Source organism: Eschrichtius robustus, chromosome 14 (genome assembly GCF_028021215.1).
Source record: "Eschrichtius robustus isolate mEscRob2 chromosome 14, mEscRob2.pri, whole genome shotgun sequence".
NCBI lineage: Eukaryota > Metazoa > Chordata > Mammalia > Artiodactyla > Eschrichtiidae > Eschrichtius > Eschrichtius robustus.
This window is the reverse complement of record NC_090837.1, coordinates 7,848,731-7,867,638: the sequence shown is the minus strand read 5'-3', so window position 1 is coordinate 7,867,638 and position 18,908 is coordinate 7,848,731. Positions and strand designations below refer to the sequence as shown.

Below are 18,908 nucleotides of genomic sequence, written 5' to 3'. Positions count from 1 at the left end.
TAAACACTCTGCACCAGTCCCTGGGCTTTTGGGCTTTTGGCTCCTTGGCCTGAGCTGTCCTTACAGGGCAATGGGACCAGGTCACAGAAGGCATTAGAAACACTTACCAAAAAGAAATCTTACAAACACATAGGCTCCCCTTTCCCCAAAAAACTCACATCCCTATGGAGGGAGCAAATAATCATATTTGAAAATGTAGATGGGAAACTGAGGTTTAATAGCTACTGAACTTGTGGACATGACAGAGAAGCCCCTTCTGTCTGGCCAGGTTGGTGAGATGCTCTGGGTGGGAGGTAAAAAGATCGATGGGTGAGAGGGCAGCTTTGCTGAGCAGGGTGAAATGTTAAACAGGGTGCAGTCCCCTGCAGGCTGCAGGGCTAAGAACCAGGTCCAGTAGAAGCCTGAGACCGTGGAGATAGGGGTCAGGCACTCACAGCTCACAATGACCTCTGGTCTGATGGGCCAGGGCAGGACCTGCCTGCCATGCCTCTCTGTGCAGAGAAAGCTGTGCTGACCCGGGGCTGGATGGCGTCTGCCCTTGCTTTCCCCAGGCCGAGTGGGCAGACGTGGGCAGCAGCTCAGGCCCTCAATCCTCACGCAGGTAGGCCTCCTGCTCCGGCTCAGCCCTCTCATCCCCTTCCTCCTGTGTTTTCTGTCGGAGTTCTTCTGTCTGTGCTTCTGCCAACTTGGTTTCTGCTTTCTGGGAAAGCTGGCGCACCTCCTGCACCTGTGATCTCACCAGCTGGATATGACTCCTGGCGGTTACAGATGCCTGGTCCGCTCCTGCCAAAAGATGGGCCACTTATGCTGAGTGGACACAAGGAAAGCCTGGGGGTTCTGTGGTTGTCATCTGAGCCTTTCTTGGGGCCACTTCCCCTGCCCTCCCTGCAAAGCAGAGAACCCTCTACCCTCCACATCCAGGTCTGCATTTTACTCTTTGTCGTCAAAACCCTGGCATTTTCCTCCAGCTGTCAGCAGCCACCATTGTTATAATCAAATGCAATTCCCACAATCATCTTTATAGCTACTCAGCTCTTAGTATAGACGTTTTAAGATGTTAATTTTTTTAACTGCACAAGTAATACATTTCTTTTTGACAAATGAAGAGATCACTAATGAAATTGTCAAACATCTCTTTCCTCACCCTACCCAATCTTCAGAGATAACATCTTTTAGAAGTTTAAAGGGCACCTTTCTCATCCTTTAAAATGTTACTATAAAGTAACATTTCATCTATTTACTCGATGGGCTGCTGTCCAATTCGTGAACTGTTGAATAAAGCCGACTGGATCTTTTTAAAAAAGTTACTACATTCATATGGAATACATAGAAAAAAATTTTATGACTATAAATCTACATAATGGCACAAACAGTATTTATTGAACATATTTTGCAATTTTGTTTTTGAGCGCTATCATTTTACCTGCTGCTAGTGTATTTCATCATATAGATATCCATATTTATTAATTCATCTACAGAACATTCAAGCAGTTCTTTTCTATGTTACTGCATTAACGAGAACCTTTAGTACATTGTAGAAAGGTAGTGGAGGATAGCAGGCATCCTTTTATTTCTTACGTTGATGGAAATGCTTCTCATATTTCACTATGAAATAGGATTATTTAACCATTATGTTAGGAACATTCTCTCTATAATTGTACTCAGATTTAGATCGGAAATGGGCACTACATTTTACTGAAGGCTTCTGGGGCATACACTGATATGATTACACAAGTGGCTTTTCTCCTATAATCTACTGTAGATAATCTCAAGTAGTGAATTAAATGTTGATAGGGGGTTTTTTTGCTATATGTAGATTTTTAAAAAATTTTACTTTTATTGAAATGTAGTTGATACACAATGTTGTGTTAGTTACTGCTGCACAGCAAAGGGATTCAGTTACACATATATATGCATTCTTTTTTTAATTTTCTTTTCCATTATGGTTTATCATAAGATATTGAATAGAGTTCCTTGTGCTATACAGTAGGACCTTGTTGTTTATCCATCCTATATATAAAAGCTTACATCTTCTAACCCCAGCCTCCCACTCCATCCCTCCCCTAATGCCCTCGGCAACTACCAGTCTGTTCTCTATGTCCCTGATTTTGTTTCTGTTTCGTAGATAGGTTCATTTGTGTCGTATTTTGGATTCCACATATAAGTGATACCATACGGTATTTGTCTTTCTCTTTCTGATTTACTTCACTTAGTATGATAATCTCTAGTTGCATCCATGTTGCTGCAAATGGCATTCTTTCGTTCTTTTTTATGGCTGAGTAGTATTCCATTGTATAATATGTACATCTTCTTTATCCATTCATCTGCCAATGGAGATTTAAGTCGTTTCCATGTCTTGGCTATTGTGAATAGTGCTGCTGTGAACATAGGGGTGCATATATTTTTTGAATTATAGTTTTGTCCAGATACATGCCCAGGAGTGGGATTGCTGGATCATGTGGCGACTCTATTTTTAGTTTTCTGAGGAACCTCCATACAGTTTTCCACAGTGGCTGCACCAACTTACATTCCCACCAACAGTGTAGGAGAGTTCCCTCTTCTCCATACCCTCTCCAGCATTTGTTATTTGTAGACTTTTTAATGATGGCCATTCTGACTGGTGTGAGGTGGTACCTCATTGTAGTTTTGATTTACATTTCTCTAATAATTAGCGATGTTGAGCATGTTTTCATGTGTCTATTGGCCATATGTATTTCTTCTTTGGAGAAATGTCTACTTAAGTCTTCTGCCCATTTTTCGATTGGGTTGTTTGCTTTTTTGTCGTTGAGTTGTAGGAGCTGTTTATATACTTTGGAAATTAAGCCCTTTTTAGTTACATTGTTTGCAAATATTTTCTACCACTGTGTAGGCGGTCTTTTCGTTTTATTTATGGTTTCCTTTTCTGTGCAAAAGCTTAAGTCCCATTTGTTTACTTTTGTTTTTATTTCCATTGCCTTGGGAGACTGACCTAAGAAAACATTGCTATGATTTATGTCAGAGAATGTTTTGTCTATGTTCTCTTGATAGGTTTTTTTAATGTTGAATTATCATTTTATTTTGAAGATAAATGGCTATATTTGATTTATATCTATATTCATAAGTGATACTGAACTATAGTCTTTTTGTTCTGGTGCTGGGCAAGTCCAGTTTGGGATCAGGCCTATGCTGGCTTTAGACAATTACAATAGTTGGGAGGCTTGTCATCATTTTTTGGTACACTTTCTGTAACACAGGAATTATGTTTCTTGAAGATTTGATAAAACTCTCCCACAAAACTGCCTGGGCTTAGTGTCTACTTTGGGGGAACAGATTCTTTGTGAATACTATTTCAACTTTTGTGGTTACTGATCTTACTTGGATTCTTTACTTCTTGGGCCAACTTAGGATTTACATAAAGATCATAATATTCTCGTATGATTAAAAAACCCCTCCATATCTATAATAGCTCCTTCTGATGTTACTCTTGCTCTCTAAAAAGTTATACTTGCCAAACCTAATTTTTTAATTCTTTTCAAGGAACCAGAGTTTGCCTTTTTGACTGTTTATTTCTGGCTGCATTGTGTCTTCGTTGCTGCACACAGGCTTTCTCTAGTTGCGGCAAGTGGGGGCTGCTCTTCATTGTGGTACGTGGGCTTCTCACTGCAGTGGCTTCTCTTGTTGCGGAGCGTGGGCTCTAGGCGTGCGGGCTTCAGTAGCTGTGGCACGCAGGCTCAGCAGTTGTGGCTTGCGGGCTCTAGAGCACAGGCTCAGTAGTTGTGGTGCACGGGCTTAGTTGCTCTGCGGCATGCGGGATCTTCCCGGACCAGGGCTCGAACCCGTGTCCCCTGCATTGGCAGGTGGATTCTTAACCACTGCACCACCAGAGAAGTCCCTGTTTCTTTTTAGTCTTCTTATTTTATTCCACATTGTCTGAATTTATTTTGCTTTCTCTAACTTACTGGGTTAAAAGTTTAATTAATTAATTTTCAGTTCTTCTTAGTACAGTGAACATTACCTGTCACTTATGGCTGCTGTTCTTTTTATTTATGACATGTGCCTTTAAATAACGGTCAATTTCTATTTAAGAGCTACTTTGTATACAACTCTCTGGGTCTGCTATATACAAGACTTATGACAGTTCTAAATACTTTTAAATTTCCATTTTTCTTTATTGAGGTATAGTTGATTTACGATAGTGTATAAGTTTTAGGTGTACAACATAGTTATTCACAATTTTTAAAGGTTCTAGTCCATTTATAGTTACTATAAAATACTGGCTATGTTTTCTGTGCTGTTCAATATATCCTTGCAGCTTATTTATTTTATACATAGTAGTTTATACCTCTTCATCCTCTCCCCACTGGTAACCACTAGTTTGTTCTCTTTATCTATCTGTTTTGTTATATTCACTAGTTTTATTTTTTAGATTCCACATATAAGTGATATCATACAGTATTTGTCTTTGTGTCTGACTTATTTTACTAAGACTAAACCTTGCAAGTCCATCCATGTTGTTGCAAATGGCAAAATTTCATTCTTTTATGGCTGAGTAATATTCCACTGTATATATACACCACATCTTTATCCATTCATCTGTTGATGGACACTTAGGTTGCTTCCAAATCTTGGCTATTGTAAATAATGCTGCTATGAACATTGGGGTGCATATCTTTTCGAATTCACAGTTTCATTTTCTTCAGAGATATACCCAGGAGTGGAAAGGAACTGCTGGATCATATGATGGTTCTATTTTTTTTTTTTTTTTTATTAATTAATTTATTTATTTATGGCTGTGTTGGGTCTTCGTTTCTGTGCGAGGGCTTTCTCCAGTTGTGGCAAGTGGGGGCCACTCTTCATCGCGGTGCGCGGGCCTCTCACTATCGCGGCCTCTCTTGTTGCGGAGCACAGGCTCCAGATGCGCAGGCTCAGTAGTTGTGGCTCACGGGCCTAGTTGCTCCGCGGCATGTGGGATCTTCCAGGACCAGGGCTCGAACCCGTGTCCCCTGCATTGGCAGGCAGATTCTCAACCACTGCGCCACCAGGGAGGCCCCTATTTTTTTTTTTTTTTCTTCTTTTTTTTTTTTTGCTGTGCTGCTCGGCTTGTGGGATCTTAGTTCCCCAACCAGGGATTGAACCTGTGCCCTTGGCAATGAAAATGCAGAGTCCTAAACACTGGACCACCAGGGAATTCCCACTATTTTCAGTTTGTTTATTTTTACCATTGTCTTTTTAAAAAAAATTTTTATTGGAGTATAGTTGATTTGTTAGTTTTAGGTGTACAGTAAGGTGAATCAGTTATACATATACGTATATCCACTCTTTTTTAGATTCTTTTCCCATATAGGTCATTACAGAGTATTGAGTTCCCTGCGCTATACAGTAGGTCCTTATTAGTTATCTATTTTATACATAGTAGTGTATATATGTCAATCCCAATCTCTCAATTTATCCCTCCCCCCACCCTTTCCCCCTGGTAACCATAAGTTTGTTTTCTACATCTGTGACTCTATTTCTGTTTTGTAAGTAAGTTTATTTGTATCATTTTTTTTTTTTTGGTTCCACATGTAAGCGATATCATATGATTATTTGTCTTTCTCTGACTTACTTCACTCAGTATAACTATCTCTAGGTCCACCCATGTTGCTGCAAATGGCATTATTTTGTTCTTTTTATGGCTGAGTAATATTCCATTGTATATATGTACCACATCTTCTCTCTCCACTCTTCTGTAGATGGACATTTAGGTTGCTTCCGAATCTTGGCTACTGTAAATAGTGCTGTAGTGAACACTGGGGTGCATGTATCTTTTCAAATTATGGTTTTCTCTGGATATATGCCCAGGAGCAGGATTGCTGGATCATATGGTAGTTCTATTTTCAGTTTTTTAAGGAAACTCCATACTGTTCTCCACAATGGTTGTACCAATTTACATTCCCACCAACAGTGTAGGAGGGTTCCCTTTTCTCTATACCCTTTCCAGCATTTACTGTTTGTAGATTTTTTGATGGCCATTCTGACCGGTGTGAGGTGACACCTCATTGCAGTTTTGATTTGCATTTCTCTAATAATTAGTGATACTGACATCTTCTAATGTGCTTCTTGGCCATGTGTATGTCTTCTTTGGCAAAATGTTTATTTAGATCTTCTGCCCATATTTTGATTGGGTTGTTTTTCTGTTACTGGGCTGCGTGAACTGTTTGTGTATTTTGGAGATTAATCCCTGTTGGGCACTTCGTTTGCAAATATTTTCTCCCATTCTATAGGTTGTCTTTTTGTTTTGTTTATGGTTTCCTTTGCTGTGCAAAAGCTTTTAATTAGGTTTCATTTGTTTATTTTTATTTTCATTACTCTAGGAGGTGGATCAAAAAAGATATTGCTGTGATTTATGTCAGAGTGTTCTGCCTATGTTTTCCTCTAAGAGTTTTATAGTATCTGGCCTTACATTTAGGTCTTTAATCCATTTTGAGTTTATTTTTGTGTATGGTGTTAGAGAGTGTTCTAATTTCATTCTTTCACATGCAGCTGTCCAGTTTTCCCAGCACAACTTATTGAAGAGACTGTCTTCTCGCCATTGTATATTCTTGCCTCCTTTGTCATAGATTAGTGGACCATAGGTGTGTGGGTTTATTTTTAGTTTTTTGAGAAATCTCCATACTGTTTATCACAGTGGCTGCACCATTTTACATTACCACCAACAGTGTACTAGGGTTCCCTTTTCTCCACATTCTCACCGACATTTGTGATTTATGATCTTTTTATGATAGCCATTCTGACAGGTGAGGTGATATCTCACTGTGGTTTTGATTTGCATTTCTCTGATGATTAGCGATGCTGAGCATCTTTTCATGCACCCATTGGCCATCTGTACGTTGTCTTTGGAAAATGTCTATTCAGATCTTCTTTCCATTTTTAAATCGGGGTTTTTTTGATATTGAGTTGTACGAGTTAAATTTCCATTTTGATTTTTGGTGAGGAAGGGGGGTATCAAGTAATTTGCTGAGTCTTTGTCACTTGGCATAAAAATCAATTTTTGTACATGCTGTATACTATTTGAATTTGAAGAGAATTTTTTGGGGGGGGGGGAGGGCAAGATTTTGTATTCAGTATATGTATTTGGTTAAGCTTTTAAAAATCATTCTGTTCCAACACTTAATAGTTTTGTTTTGGTCTTGACCTGTGAGCCTGAGATGTGTATAAAGCTCCATCTCTCCTTGTAAATCTATCAGTTTTTGCCTCATTAGGCACACACTTCATGATTGATGTCTTGATGAACTGTTCTGTCCCCTTTAATGCTTTTTGTCTTGAATCCCCCTTCTGATTCTGACATTGCTCTGCCACCTTTTTTGGGGTAGATTTCTTTTTGTTAGTAATGGTTCAGTTTATCTTAAAATTCTAAACCTTCCTATGTGTTTTTGTTTTAGATGTGCCTCTAAACAGTTTTAGCTAGAATTATTATTTTTTAATACATTCAGAAAGTATCATTTAATATATAAATTTATTCTTAGTTATTGTGATTACTGATATTTGAATGTGTTCTTCTATTTTACTTTGCATTTTCTAATTAACAGGCTTTAATTCTTAAACCTTTCCTGCCTTAACTGAATTTTATCTTTTCCCTTTCCCCCCCAATTCTTTTTGAAGTGTTTAACAATGTCTTATGTTAAGCCATTTTCTCTCTTCTCAAGCAAGAAAGCTTAGCATGCTTTCACTTCTTCCCCAAATTGATTACTTAAAAATTTAACACTCAGGGGGCTTCTCTGGTGGCACAGTGGTTGAGAATCTGCCTGCCAATGCAGGGGACACGGTTCAGTCCCTGGCCCAAGAAGATCCCACATGCTGCAGAGCAACTAACCCCGTGCGCGCTGCAGAGCAACTAACCCTGTGCGCCACAACTACTGAAGCCTGTGTGCCTAGAGCCCATGCTCCATGAGAGAAGAAGCCACTGCAATGAGAAGCCCGTGCACCGCAACAAAGAGTAGCCCCCACAACTAGAGAAAGCCCATGCACAGCAACAAAGACCCAACACAGCCAAAAATAAATAATTTATTAAAAAAAAAAAATGAACATTCAGAGCTTTTGACAAGTTTTACTAAATTTTCTTCATTAGTTTTGTATCTCAGTTGCTTCTTTCTAAACTAATTTTTCTTTACAGAGTAGGTTTTCCAGGAGGCGTAAGCAGTTGGTAAGCTGAGTCTTTATGTCTGAAAACATCTTTTATTCTCACATTTTAAAGATATTTGGATGGTTATTTTTTGTCACCTTGCATCTAGGGTTGCAGATAAGAAGATTAATGTCTGATTATACTTCTTTTGTAAGTAATTCTGTTTTTTCCTTATAGTTTTTAGGATTTTTCTTTGTATCGTTTATGTTTGTTTGGTTTTTTTAACCCCATGAGATATATTTATATTTTAAATTCTGTTCAGAACCTTTGTGAGCCCTTTCAATCAGTTCTGGGAAAATGCCTTTTTTCAGATAATGCTTATAAATTACTCTCCCTCTTTTCTCCTGCTAGATCTAAGCCTAGTGAGTGGTGAGGGCTGCCTGGGACTGTTCCTGCTGTAGAACCCTCAGCAAACCTCCCTGTTCACTGCACCTGGAAACCCTGCTCCCACCTCTGGTGCGCCACTACTAAAATGCTACTTTCACATGTCTGTTGTTTTGCTCTTCATTCCAATCCTGTTTTCAGAATCTCTTATTCCTCGGGCATTAGGAACGAAGAATTTTTTGTTTTTACTTAAAAAATCTTTCATATCGTTAAGATTTCAGAAAACAAAAGCACTTTAACAAACCAGTTTCCTAATAAGAATTTCTGTGGTGACATAGTTTGGGCCCAACCAGGTAAGATGTCAAATGAGGGGTTCCCTCAAATACATTTAATTAGAAAAACCATTCAGCTCAAGCCCACTGGATGGATAGTGATGGTTTAAAAACGCCTGGTGAATGAATAACTGCATTTTCTATACTCAGGCACCAAGGCACAGAGGATGAAGCCCTGGCTACCAGGGGCAAAGGCTTTAGAATTTGACCTACCTCACTGAATCCCAGTTGGGCTGCTTACTTACTGTGTACCACAGCATGCTGGGTGAATTACTTAACCCCCTCTATCTGCCAGTTTCTTCATCTATAAAGTGGGAATGATGATTGATAGTAACTCCTACTTTAAAGGAACTATGGGGGTTAAATGTCTATAAAATGTTTACCACAAAGCCTGAAATATAGATACTAGTTATTCATAAATTATCCAGGCTATTAAAAAATAAAATGTTCAAAAACTATTTGGAAGCAATCAAAATTTCCAGCTGACAGTAGTTTTATCATTTCTCATTTTCTAGATATTAACTATCTAGCTTTCTATGGGTCTGGTCTACAAGGGCATTAATTTTTCCTTTGTGCAGATGAAATATTGGTTAATATATTGGAAATGGGAACATTTTCCCACAAAATTATAGCCACAATAGTCCCTCACTTTTCAGCTAGCTGAAAACTCAAACAGCACCTCCACAGTAAGAACTTTAACCTACCAGTTTGGTATGCAGCTTCTGCTGCCATCTCTGAAAGACTAACTGCAGTCATCCAGGTGGTTTCCAACTTCAAGTACTCTTGCTGTTTTGAAGTCATCTATAAATTAAACAAAGCACTTCAGACACCATGACTCTGCATTACGTCATTAAGCACATTTAAATGGACTTACTCAATAGCAGACTGAGAGAACAGCTACTGGTAAAACACCTTCATTCAATCATTTAGATAACCACAATGAGGTAGGAGCACTAATAAAGAAACGCCAAGTAACTTTTTGCTCACCTCAACTCTGGCTCCTATGATCACCTGCCACACTTCATCTTCCTCCTGTGAATTCATTTTCCCAAGTAAACTTGTGTATTGTCGGTACAGAGAAATTAAGATATAAACAGCCTACAAATATAGAATAAATGAGTAAAATAAGTGAGACGTATTAGGGTTAGTGAGACTTAGACCTCAAGGTGATGAAGTCCCATTGCAGCAAACTGGCTCTTCAGTCCTTCTGCCTCACTGAACCTGCACTATTGTATGAAGCAGAGGCATTATCCTAAGCCATCAGTATCTCTACTTGTCAACTTTTGTGTTTTAAAAGCTTGTTAGCAATTTAGACATACAAAAAGAACGTAATGCAGATGGAAAACTCAGAAATCTGGGAATAAAGCTGCTGGAAAATGAAGGTAAAGAAACATATAAATGAGACTTTTAAAAATGATTCTGATTATCCATATACTCTCTATTAGCGCAGATCAGTGGTTTTCAAACTGTCCTCACCCAGAAGCCCCTGGTACCCCCAACTGAACCAGATCAGTGTGGTCCCCTTGTCTTATATACTGGGCTGCTATATTTAAGATTTTTCTTTTAAAAAGCGTTCCTGGACAGTGAGGCCGACCACAGCCCCGTCCCAGAGGGCGAGTGTCCCACCTGCAGGGGCCCTACATTAAATGAGGATAAAGCAAAACTCTAATTCAAAAAGATACACACACCCCTATGTTCATAGCAGCACTATTTACAGTAGCCAAGATATGGAAGCAACCTAAATGTTCACTGACAGATGAATGGATAAAGATGTGGTACATATATACAATGGAATATTACTCAGCCATAAAAAAGAATGGAACAGGGGCTTCCCTGGTGGCACAGTGGTTAACAATCTGCCTGCCAACGCAGGGGACACAGGTTCAAGCCCTGGTCTGGGAAGATCCCACATGCCGCGGAGCAACAAAGCCCGTGCGCCACAACTACTGAGTCTGCGCCCTAGAGCCCGTGAGCCACAACTACTGAAGCTCGCACGCTTAGAGCCTGTGCTCTGCAACAAGAGAAGCCACCACAAGGAGAAGCCCATACACCGCAATGAAGAGTAGCCCCCACTCGCCACAACTAGAGAAAGCCCATGCACAGCCACAAAGACCCAACTCAGCCCAAAATAAATAAATAAATAACTAATTATTTTTAAAAAATGGAATAATGCCATTTGCAGCAACATGGATGATCATACTAAGTGAAGTAACCCAGAAAGAGAAAGACAAATCATATGATATCACTTGTATGTGGAATCTAAAATAATGCTACAAATGAACTTACAAAACAGAAACAGACTCGCAGATACAGAGAACAGACTTGTGGATGCTGAGGGGGAGGGAGGTGAGGGAAAGATGGATTGGGAGTTTGAGATTAGCAGATGCAAACTATTATGTAGAGAATGGATAAACAACAAGGTCCTACTGTATAGCACAGGGAACTATATTCAATATCCTGTGATAAACCATAATGGAAAAGAATATGAAGAAGAACATACGTGTAACTGAATCACTTTGCTGTACAGTAGAAATTAACACAACATTGTAAATCAACTATACTTCAATTAAAAATTTTTTTTAAATAAAATAAAATGAATAATAAAAAGGGTTCCTGGAGAAAGTCTAAAAACCAGTAATTTAGATCAGGACTCAGCCCACTTTTTTTTGTAAAGGGCCAGAGAGTGGCCCTACAGTCTCTGTTTGCAACTGTTCAACTCACGAAAGCAGTCATAGACACAAAATACACAAAAAAACGAGCCTGACCGTGTACCAATCAAACTACAAACGCAGGCATCAGACCCGATTTGATCTGTGAGCCATAGTTTGCTAACCATTGACTTAGATGACCAAGACTTATTAACAAGAGGACACTTACCTTAGTATATTCAGTGATTGCTTCAATCAATGCATATGTGGTCTGAGAGAGAAAGGTAGAGGTGCTATCTGTTACCAAAGACACAGCCCTCCTTGTTAATGCATCATTACTAAGAGAATGAGGCTCCGGTTTCTGAAACACAAACATTTTTAGTCAATTTTGAACCTAAAGCTCCAGCTGAGACCATAGACAGCCACGTGAAAAATGTAATTCTCACACTGCAACTGCACTACGATGCTTCTGTGTTAACTTTTTCTTTTTAAGCTTTATTTTCGCTATTGAAGACAACATATGAAAATAATTCTAGAATATGCTTTCTACCTACTTTTGTTGCTTATTCTCTGCTCCAAAAAGCAAAGTATTTCTTTTTATCAAATAAAAGGCTAGTATTTATCATCAACAAATTTCATGAAGTTATGATTCATTCATTACCACAGTGCTAGATGCTTGGGATATAAAGATAAACTAGAAAATTAATGCAATCAAGTACCATGGGAGCTGTGGAAGAAGTCTGGAGGGGCACACGTAAGACAGCAATCACTTCTACGTTGAATGAGAATAACTTAGAAAAGGCTTCATAGAGTTGATAAGGATTAAGCTGAGTCTAAGAAAGTAAATGGTGGAGAGGGCAAATCTGCAGAATGAGCTGTACAGTCTTGATGTGGGGGAGAGGAGACGCTTCCCTCTGACCTCAGCTGTTATGTTTAAAAAAAAAAAAAAAAAAAAAAGGGCAGTATAACTATCTGACGAGTTAAGGGAATGTGGTGGCCACCTTGATTAAATACTGGCAACTATGATGACAAGTCATCCCTAACTCTCCCTTTTTCTCCCATAGCAGAGGATTTATTGTATCAGCACTAACAAACCAATCCCTCTATCATCTGTTGTCGTTTTGCTATTTAAAGTATAAGCACACTGGATCACTACCTGTTGAAAGCAGCAATCAAGAAATATCTCTGGGGCTTCCCTGGTGGCGCAGTGGTTGAGAGTCTGCCTGCCAATGCAGGGGACACGGGTTCGAGCCCTAGTCTGGGAAGATCCCACGTGCCGCGGAGCAACTAGGCCCGTGAGCCACAACTACTGAGCCTCTGCTCCGCAACAAGAGAGGCTGCGACAGTGAGAGGCCCGCGCACCGCGATGAAGAGTGGCCCGCGCTTGCCACAACTAGAGAAAGCCCTTGCACAGAAACGAAAACCCAACACAGTCAAAAATAAATAAATAAATTAATTTAAAAAAAAAAGAAATATCTCTGATACACAAACAAATCATGGATTTTATCATATTTATATTTCATTCAATCAACTAAGTAAGCATTATGTTACCTCGCACTGAGGGGCTAGAAAGGAAAGAATGATGGAAAGAATGATATCATCTCTGCTCATGAGAAGCTAATTTTGACCTATTCTGATAATTTGTGTCTTCATAATGCTCTCCATTTTACAATGCACGTTTACTTGTTCCTCACAACAGTCTAGGTATTAGCACTTCTCTTTTAATGAGGAAACGGAAGCTCAGAATAGTTATGTAACTCTCCCCAAAAGTACACATGTAGACCTCAAACCAAATCTCACTCCAAAGTTTCCATTATGCTCTGCTGACTCAGGGGAGTCAAACAGATTATCATCAAATATCAAAATAGACAATGTAAGTGGTCAGAGAGGGAAATCATTGTTGGCCAGGAACTAGGAAAGGCTTTAAAAAGAGGTGGGATTTGGGTCTCAAGACAACTAGGATTAGAATGGACATGCGTCCTGGGTGAGAAGAAACAATGAGGAAAAGAACACATATGATGTATGCAGGGGATGTCGGGAATCTAGCCTGGTTGGAGTGGATGGCACAAGGGAGATGAGACTGGCTAGGGCACTGGAGTGCGAGGAGAGTTTGCTGGATTTTAGTTCTGTAACACATTATGGGGAGCCACTGCAGGCTCTGAAGAACGGAAGTGGCATTGCTGTTCCTGCAAGAGAACGACTAGAGGCTCCTGTCAACCAGAGGCTCCTGGCATGTGGCCTAGAACTGAGGTAACTAGGGCTTAAGAATAGTATACGAACTAGAAAGGACAAACACAGGGGACTTCTCTGGTGGCACAGTGGTTAAGACTCCGCGCTCCCAATGCAGTGGGCCCGGGTTCTATCTCTGGTCAGGGAACTAGATCCCACATGCGTGCCGCAACTACGAGTGCACATGCTGCAGCTAAGGAGCTGGGGAGCCGCAAATAAGACCCAGTGCAACCAAACAAATAAATAAAATAGGTAAACATTAAAAAAAAAAAAAAAAAGGATAAACACACAAAAAATCTTTTGGAGGAAGAAAGAAAAGGCTGTCCTAACAATGACTGAAAATGGCTTGGTGTCCAAGTAAGGATTTTAGGGTTAAAGGGTCATTAGTACACAGAGATGAGGGCTGAAGTGAGCACAAAAAGGGAAAGGCTCATGAGTGAGCCTCAGAAGATGCTGAAAATACTTGTGATAGATGGAATTAATCTTGTTGCTATGATAAACACACATTTAAGTATCAGGAATGTTTTGCCAAAATGGGGTTTGCCGATTTCTTATTTAGGTCTCCCGATAAAGCATATAACCAACAATTTTTTAATAAGGTACCACTTTCATATCACTGTCTACTTGACAACTCCACCTAGATGTCATTTCCAAAACTGAACTCTTGGTTTCTTCCTCCCAAAACCCATTCCTCTCCATCCAGTATATGGCAACACCATTCTTTCAGTTGCTTAGGCCTTTTAAAAGCATTGGAATCGAAGTTACATACTTCACACCTAACCCATCAGCAACTCCAGCTGATCACATTCAGCCGGCTTCCCCCCACCTGATCCAAGCCCGCGATCATCTCATGCCTGGACCCCTGCTGGTCTTTTTAGTTCCACACAGCAACCTTTAAAAACTTATGTCACATCATAATAATCTTATGTTAAAACCCTCTGTGGCTTCTTTTCCATAATAAAATCCAAAGCTCTACAATGGCCCACAAAGTACAGAAGTCGAAGCACATCTGGTCCTGAGCTAACTCTGTGAGCTGAGCTCATCTATTTCTCTCTCTCTCTCTCTCCCCCTCTCATTCCACTTTCTCCTCTTCCTTCTCTCCAGAATGTAAGCTTTATGAAAGCAGAAACTTCGTTTGATTTGCTCGTACGGTCTCAGTGTGTATGGCACATAAAAGTTGCCCAGTAAATTTTTGTTGAATGCAAGACTATTTTGTTGATACTGTAATATGTTCTTTTCTTTCTTCCCTCTTCATACAATCTGACCAACTTGACATAGCGTTCCTACCAAATAATACGATTAAAATGGAAATATTACTATATTTGCGCAGCTCTGAAAAGAAGATGCCGACACACTAGAAAGTATACCATCACATGCGGGTGGGGAGGAGCGCGGGGTAAAACCATGAAAGCTTGTCAGATGCTTCACTGCCCACCTGAGACTTCAAGAGGACACAGCACACAAAGACAAACAACACGGAGTGACAGGACAGTACTTCACCTGTGCAATAGGAACTGCACACAGGGCTACCCCAAATCCAGCAGCCACAGCTTTGTGCCATGGTCTTATCAATTCCGAGAAACAGCGCTTCTCACAGTTAGCCACGACTGGCACACGCTGTTTGTACCTGGAAACAGAAGTCAAATTTAGTAAGGCACAACCACCAACCTGTAACAGCCTCTTCAATTTACTGATATTTGCAGGGGCTGGAGACTCAAACTCGGGCCACGCTGGAACCCAAATGACGACGCAGGGTGGCCTTCCACACGACAGGGCTCTGTGGGGAGCGGGGTGGACCGGAAAGGCCCGGGCGCGAAGAAACCGCTACTTGGCTCCACGCGCGGGAATGCGGGCCGACGGTGCCGCAGTTTAAGAGTTACCAGGTGTGGACGTTTAAGAGGTGGTCTCAAAGCTTTTAAAAAACTCCGGCCAAAATAAAACGCTTCTGCAGGCAGGATTTAGCGCTGGCCCTCTGGCCTAGGCTGCAAGGGCTCTGATGGTCCCCTGGAGCCCGCAGGCGTCAAGAGGCCTAGGGAGCAGGGCCCGCGGGGAGACCGGCAAGTTCCTGGGGCTCCTCCGCCCTCACGGAAAACCTCTTCCGGGAACCCGCCGCCTGCCCGGGCCTCTCCCCCTACTCTCCCCAGTGACTTCAATGGGCCAACGAGAGTCACTTCGCGGGCAGGCCGAGCGCCCCCCAAAAGACAGCCCGAGGATGGGGGAACGCGCTTTCGGCAGGTGGGAAAACGGAAAAGCCGTCAGTGAGACACGAACCCCGGGCTTGGCCGAGGAGGCGGGAGGCCTCTGGCCCGAGGCAGAGGCGGGACGTCCTCAGACCTCCGAGAGGGGCGGGACGCCGTGACCCTCTCGAGGGCCGAGAAGGGAAGCGCGCGCCCGCAAGGCCGGGGCTGCGGCCCGGGTGCGGCGCTCTCAGCGTCCCCTCCCTCTGTCCGACCCTGACCTCCTACACGGCCTCAGCCCTACCTGAAGAAGGAGGCTACGCTCCGCGACAGCCAACTCCGTAGAGCCGCCATTTCGCGTCGGACGGACCCCACGCGCACACGCCGGAAGTGACGCCCCTTCGTGAGCGGGGGCGGGGCACGGCCCCCACTTGAGAGGGCCGCTTCACATGACCACGCCCCCGCCCGAGGGCGCAGCCGGGATTGGACAGACGGGGAGAGAGGGGGCGGGGCTGAGGGTAACGGCTATAACGGCCTGGCCGGACACCCAACTGCCGGAGCTTCCGCGTGGGGCGAGGCGGGCCGTGTGAGGACGCGGAGCGGGCGGAGCCAAGTCGGCCGTCGTGGCGGGTGCTTGGACTGGGGCCCTTCACCTCGGGAGAGTGTTCTCGTTAGCTGGCCGTGCGGGTCCGTCAGGACAGAAGTCGGAGGCGGAGCAGCGCTCTGCTGGGCAGGCTGCTGCTGGGGCAGGGGCGGGGCGGGAGGCGGGAGGGGCGGGGAGCCGGGCCAGCGGCGCTGTCACTTCAGCACCATGAAATAGGTGGTCCAGCCGGCCAGCAGCAGCGCCCCGATGAGCACCGTGTAGCTGAGGAGCACGAAGGCCAGCAGCTCCCGCAGCAGCTGCAGCACGTGGATGGTGGTCGAGGCCGGCATCGCCCTGCGCGGGAGGCCCGAGGACCTGCGGAGCAGGGCACCCGGGAGAGCCTGAGCACGCAAAGAGGACGGTTCCCTCCCTTGACCAACCTCCGCTGGACCCTGAGCAAGCGCTGCTGAGCCAGGCACTGTTATAGGCAGCGTGGACACAGGGGGCTAGACTAGGTCCCGGCCCTCTACAGAGTGAACATACTTTCCTAAGGCTAAGGAAGCCCAAAGTGCTGATTTTCTCCATTAACAACAACCTGGACACTCTGCATTGACACTACAGAATTCTTTTAAACCGAAAGTTCCCCTCATTCTTCGGCTCCCGATCTGGATCTGGGCTCAGAGAAGAGAGAAGCCTGGCGGTTCCCAGACCCCTTTGCTGCACTGGTCTTCATCCCCAGCCCTCTCCTCCCATCCACCTCCTTCATTTTTAATGTTGTGAGTGCTGCTAATGGGCTGGTGAAGTAAAGCTTTCTTTTGCCATCATTCAAGCTGCAGCCCCGGCTGTCAGCGCTACTTGGGAGGGGAAGAGAAGAAAGAGCCTTTTGAGTAGGGGGAAAACAGCAGACCCTCACTGCAGCCCCTCTGCAATTCCTCTGGCCCCAAGGCTTATTAGTACACAAGAGTTTGAGGATCCCTACTTTGTGGCCAGGCATGCTTGCCCTTCTGGCCAGCCAGGATAGCAGGAGTGCCAAGAGGTGGGTATCAATTTGATTCTGGGCTAATCTCCTTCCCCATCGTGCTCTTGGCATCTGCTCCAGCGCTCTAACTTCCACCACAGATGGAATCATATAGTAACAATCACAAACCACTTCTTTACCTCCACTGCTGCCCTGCCCAGCAACGTCCCTCAGTGCCAGCCACCAGCTTCCCTTTCTCCCCATTTCACTCACTCAGGAAAGTTTCCACGACTCGTCCACCGCAGCAGCTCCACGGTCCCTCTCCGGTCTGGTGTCCAAAGGTAGGCTTGCATGCACTCCAGGGATGTCAGCAGAGCTGAGGGATTTTCAGGCAGCAGCTGCACTCACCAGCTAGGTGTGGTCTAGAGACCAATCACAATCTTCACGTGGTCCCTGAGCTCTCACAGAGCTGCGCACAGGCGATCCCAGACCAGGCGGGGCGCTGGCAACCCTGCCCGCCCTCTGCCTATGTCACCACGACGGCCCACAGAGCTCTGAACTTGCCTGCAAAGCTCCTGACTTAGATGGGCTGAGCAAGTGGCACACTAGGGGGGATTTCATGCCTCTTGTCTGGCTTTTCTAAACACTGCAGGTGGATACAGTCCAAATCCTAACAGACTCCCACGGAGAGCAGTCCCATCCTACTCCTGAGTCTCAGACAAGAAGAACCACCGTACATACAACACTCATGACTGCCCCGCTAAAGCAAAAGCTGTTGTCTTAAAACATATGCAAGTTCGAGCATTTGTGTGTGTGTGTGTGTGTGTGTGTGTGTGTGTGAGAACCAGCTCAGAGAACCAAAAGCTCCCAAGTGCTTGATTCTAATTCACAGAGTTTAGCAGGTTAGAGACTCATTATACAGTCACCTTCCCAATGTGCCCACTTCCAATTTCAACTCCTCCAAATGCGAGGCAAAAAGAACCAGTCAGGATTTCAGCCAATAAAGAACAGACCCTTTCCCAGATGTAACAATGAAGGGAAAAGAAAGCACAAACTTTATGCTGCTTCTGATTCTTCTGCTTTTTGTAGTAGTTTGTAGTAAGAATATGTTTTGACCTTTAAAAAAAAAAGCAGGCAGTGTGGACATCAACCCTTTTATCAACATCATCATCCAGAAGCAAATGGCTCTCTAATTTGATCAGGATCTCCTATTATCAAATCATTGCCCCGCCGCAGCTGGGCTGAAAACAGGAGCAGAATATTATCAAGCTGCGCAGGAAGCCAGTGAGTAGTAATTGCTCCCCCAGAGAACTGGTCATCTGGAGGGCTCTGTGTCCTGCCGAGTCACAGCAAAGAAAGTACAGCTGAGATTTATACCCTCATCCCACACCAAAGTAACAGATGAAAAAGGCTATTAAAATAGGCCTGATTCTGTTCCCCTTTAACTCTCACATCCTTCAAATGGATATCTCAAGTCAGTTATGTGTTCCAGCCTTTGCAGACTCTAGTCACCACCC

The 18,908-nt window shown here is 43.2% G+C and overlaps 2 protein-coding genes across 3 annotated transcripts; both read right to left on the bottom strand.

Moving 5' to 3' along the window:
- Window positions 1-194: 194 nt before the first annotated feature.
- On the bottom strand, window positions 195-16,242 carry DIABLO (diablo IAP-binding mitochondrial protein). Of its 2 annotated transcripts, none has more exons than XM_068563309.1 (6): window positions 16,155-16,242; window positions 15,174-15,300; window positions 11,674-11,805; window positions 9,784-9,894; window positions 9,501-9,597; window positions 195-783 (listed from the first exon to the last, which is right to left on the bottom strand). In XM_068563309.1, the coding sequence occupies exons 1-6, from the start codon at window positions 16,202-16,204 to the stop codon at window positions 587-589; spliced, it is 714 nt and encodes a 237-aa protein (XP_068419410.1). In that variant the 5' UTR covers window positions 16,205-16,242; the 3' UTR covers window positions 195-586. The 2 variants fall into 2 exon arrangements, with proteins under 2 accessions (XP_068419410.1, XP_068419411.1); XM_068563310.1 differs by having other exon boundaries at window positions 9,784-9,828.
- A 406-nt stretch (window positions 16,243-16,648) lies between these two features.
- Window positions 16,649-16,786, bottom strand: LOC137776284 (uncharacterized). The gene has a single exon (XM_068562576.1). It carries the CDS (start codon window positions 16,781-16,783, stop codon window positions 16,649-16,651), a length of 135 nt encoding a protein of 44 aa, XP_068418677.1. The 5' UTR covers window positions 16,784-16,786.
- Between the last annotated feature and the right edge of the window lie 2,122 nt (window positions 16,787-18,908).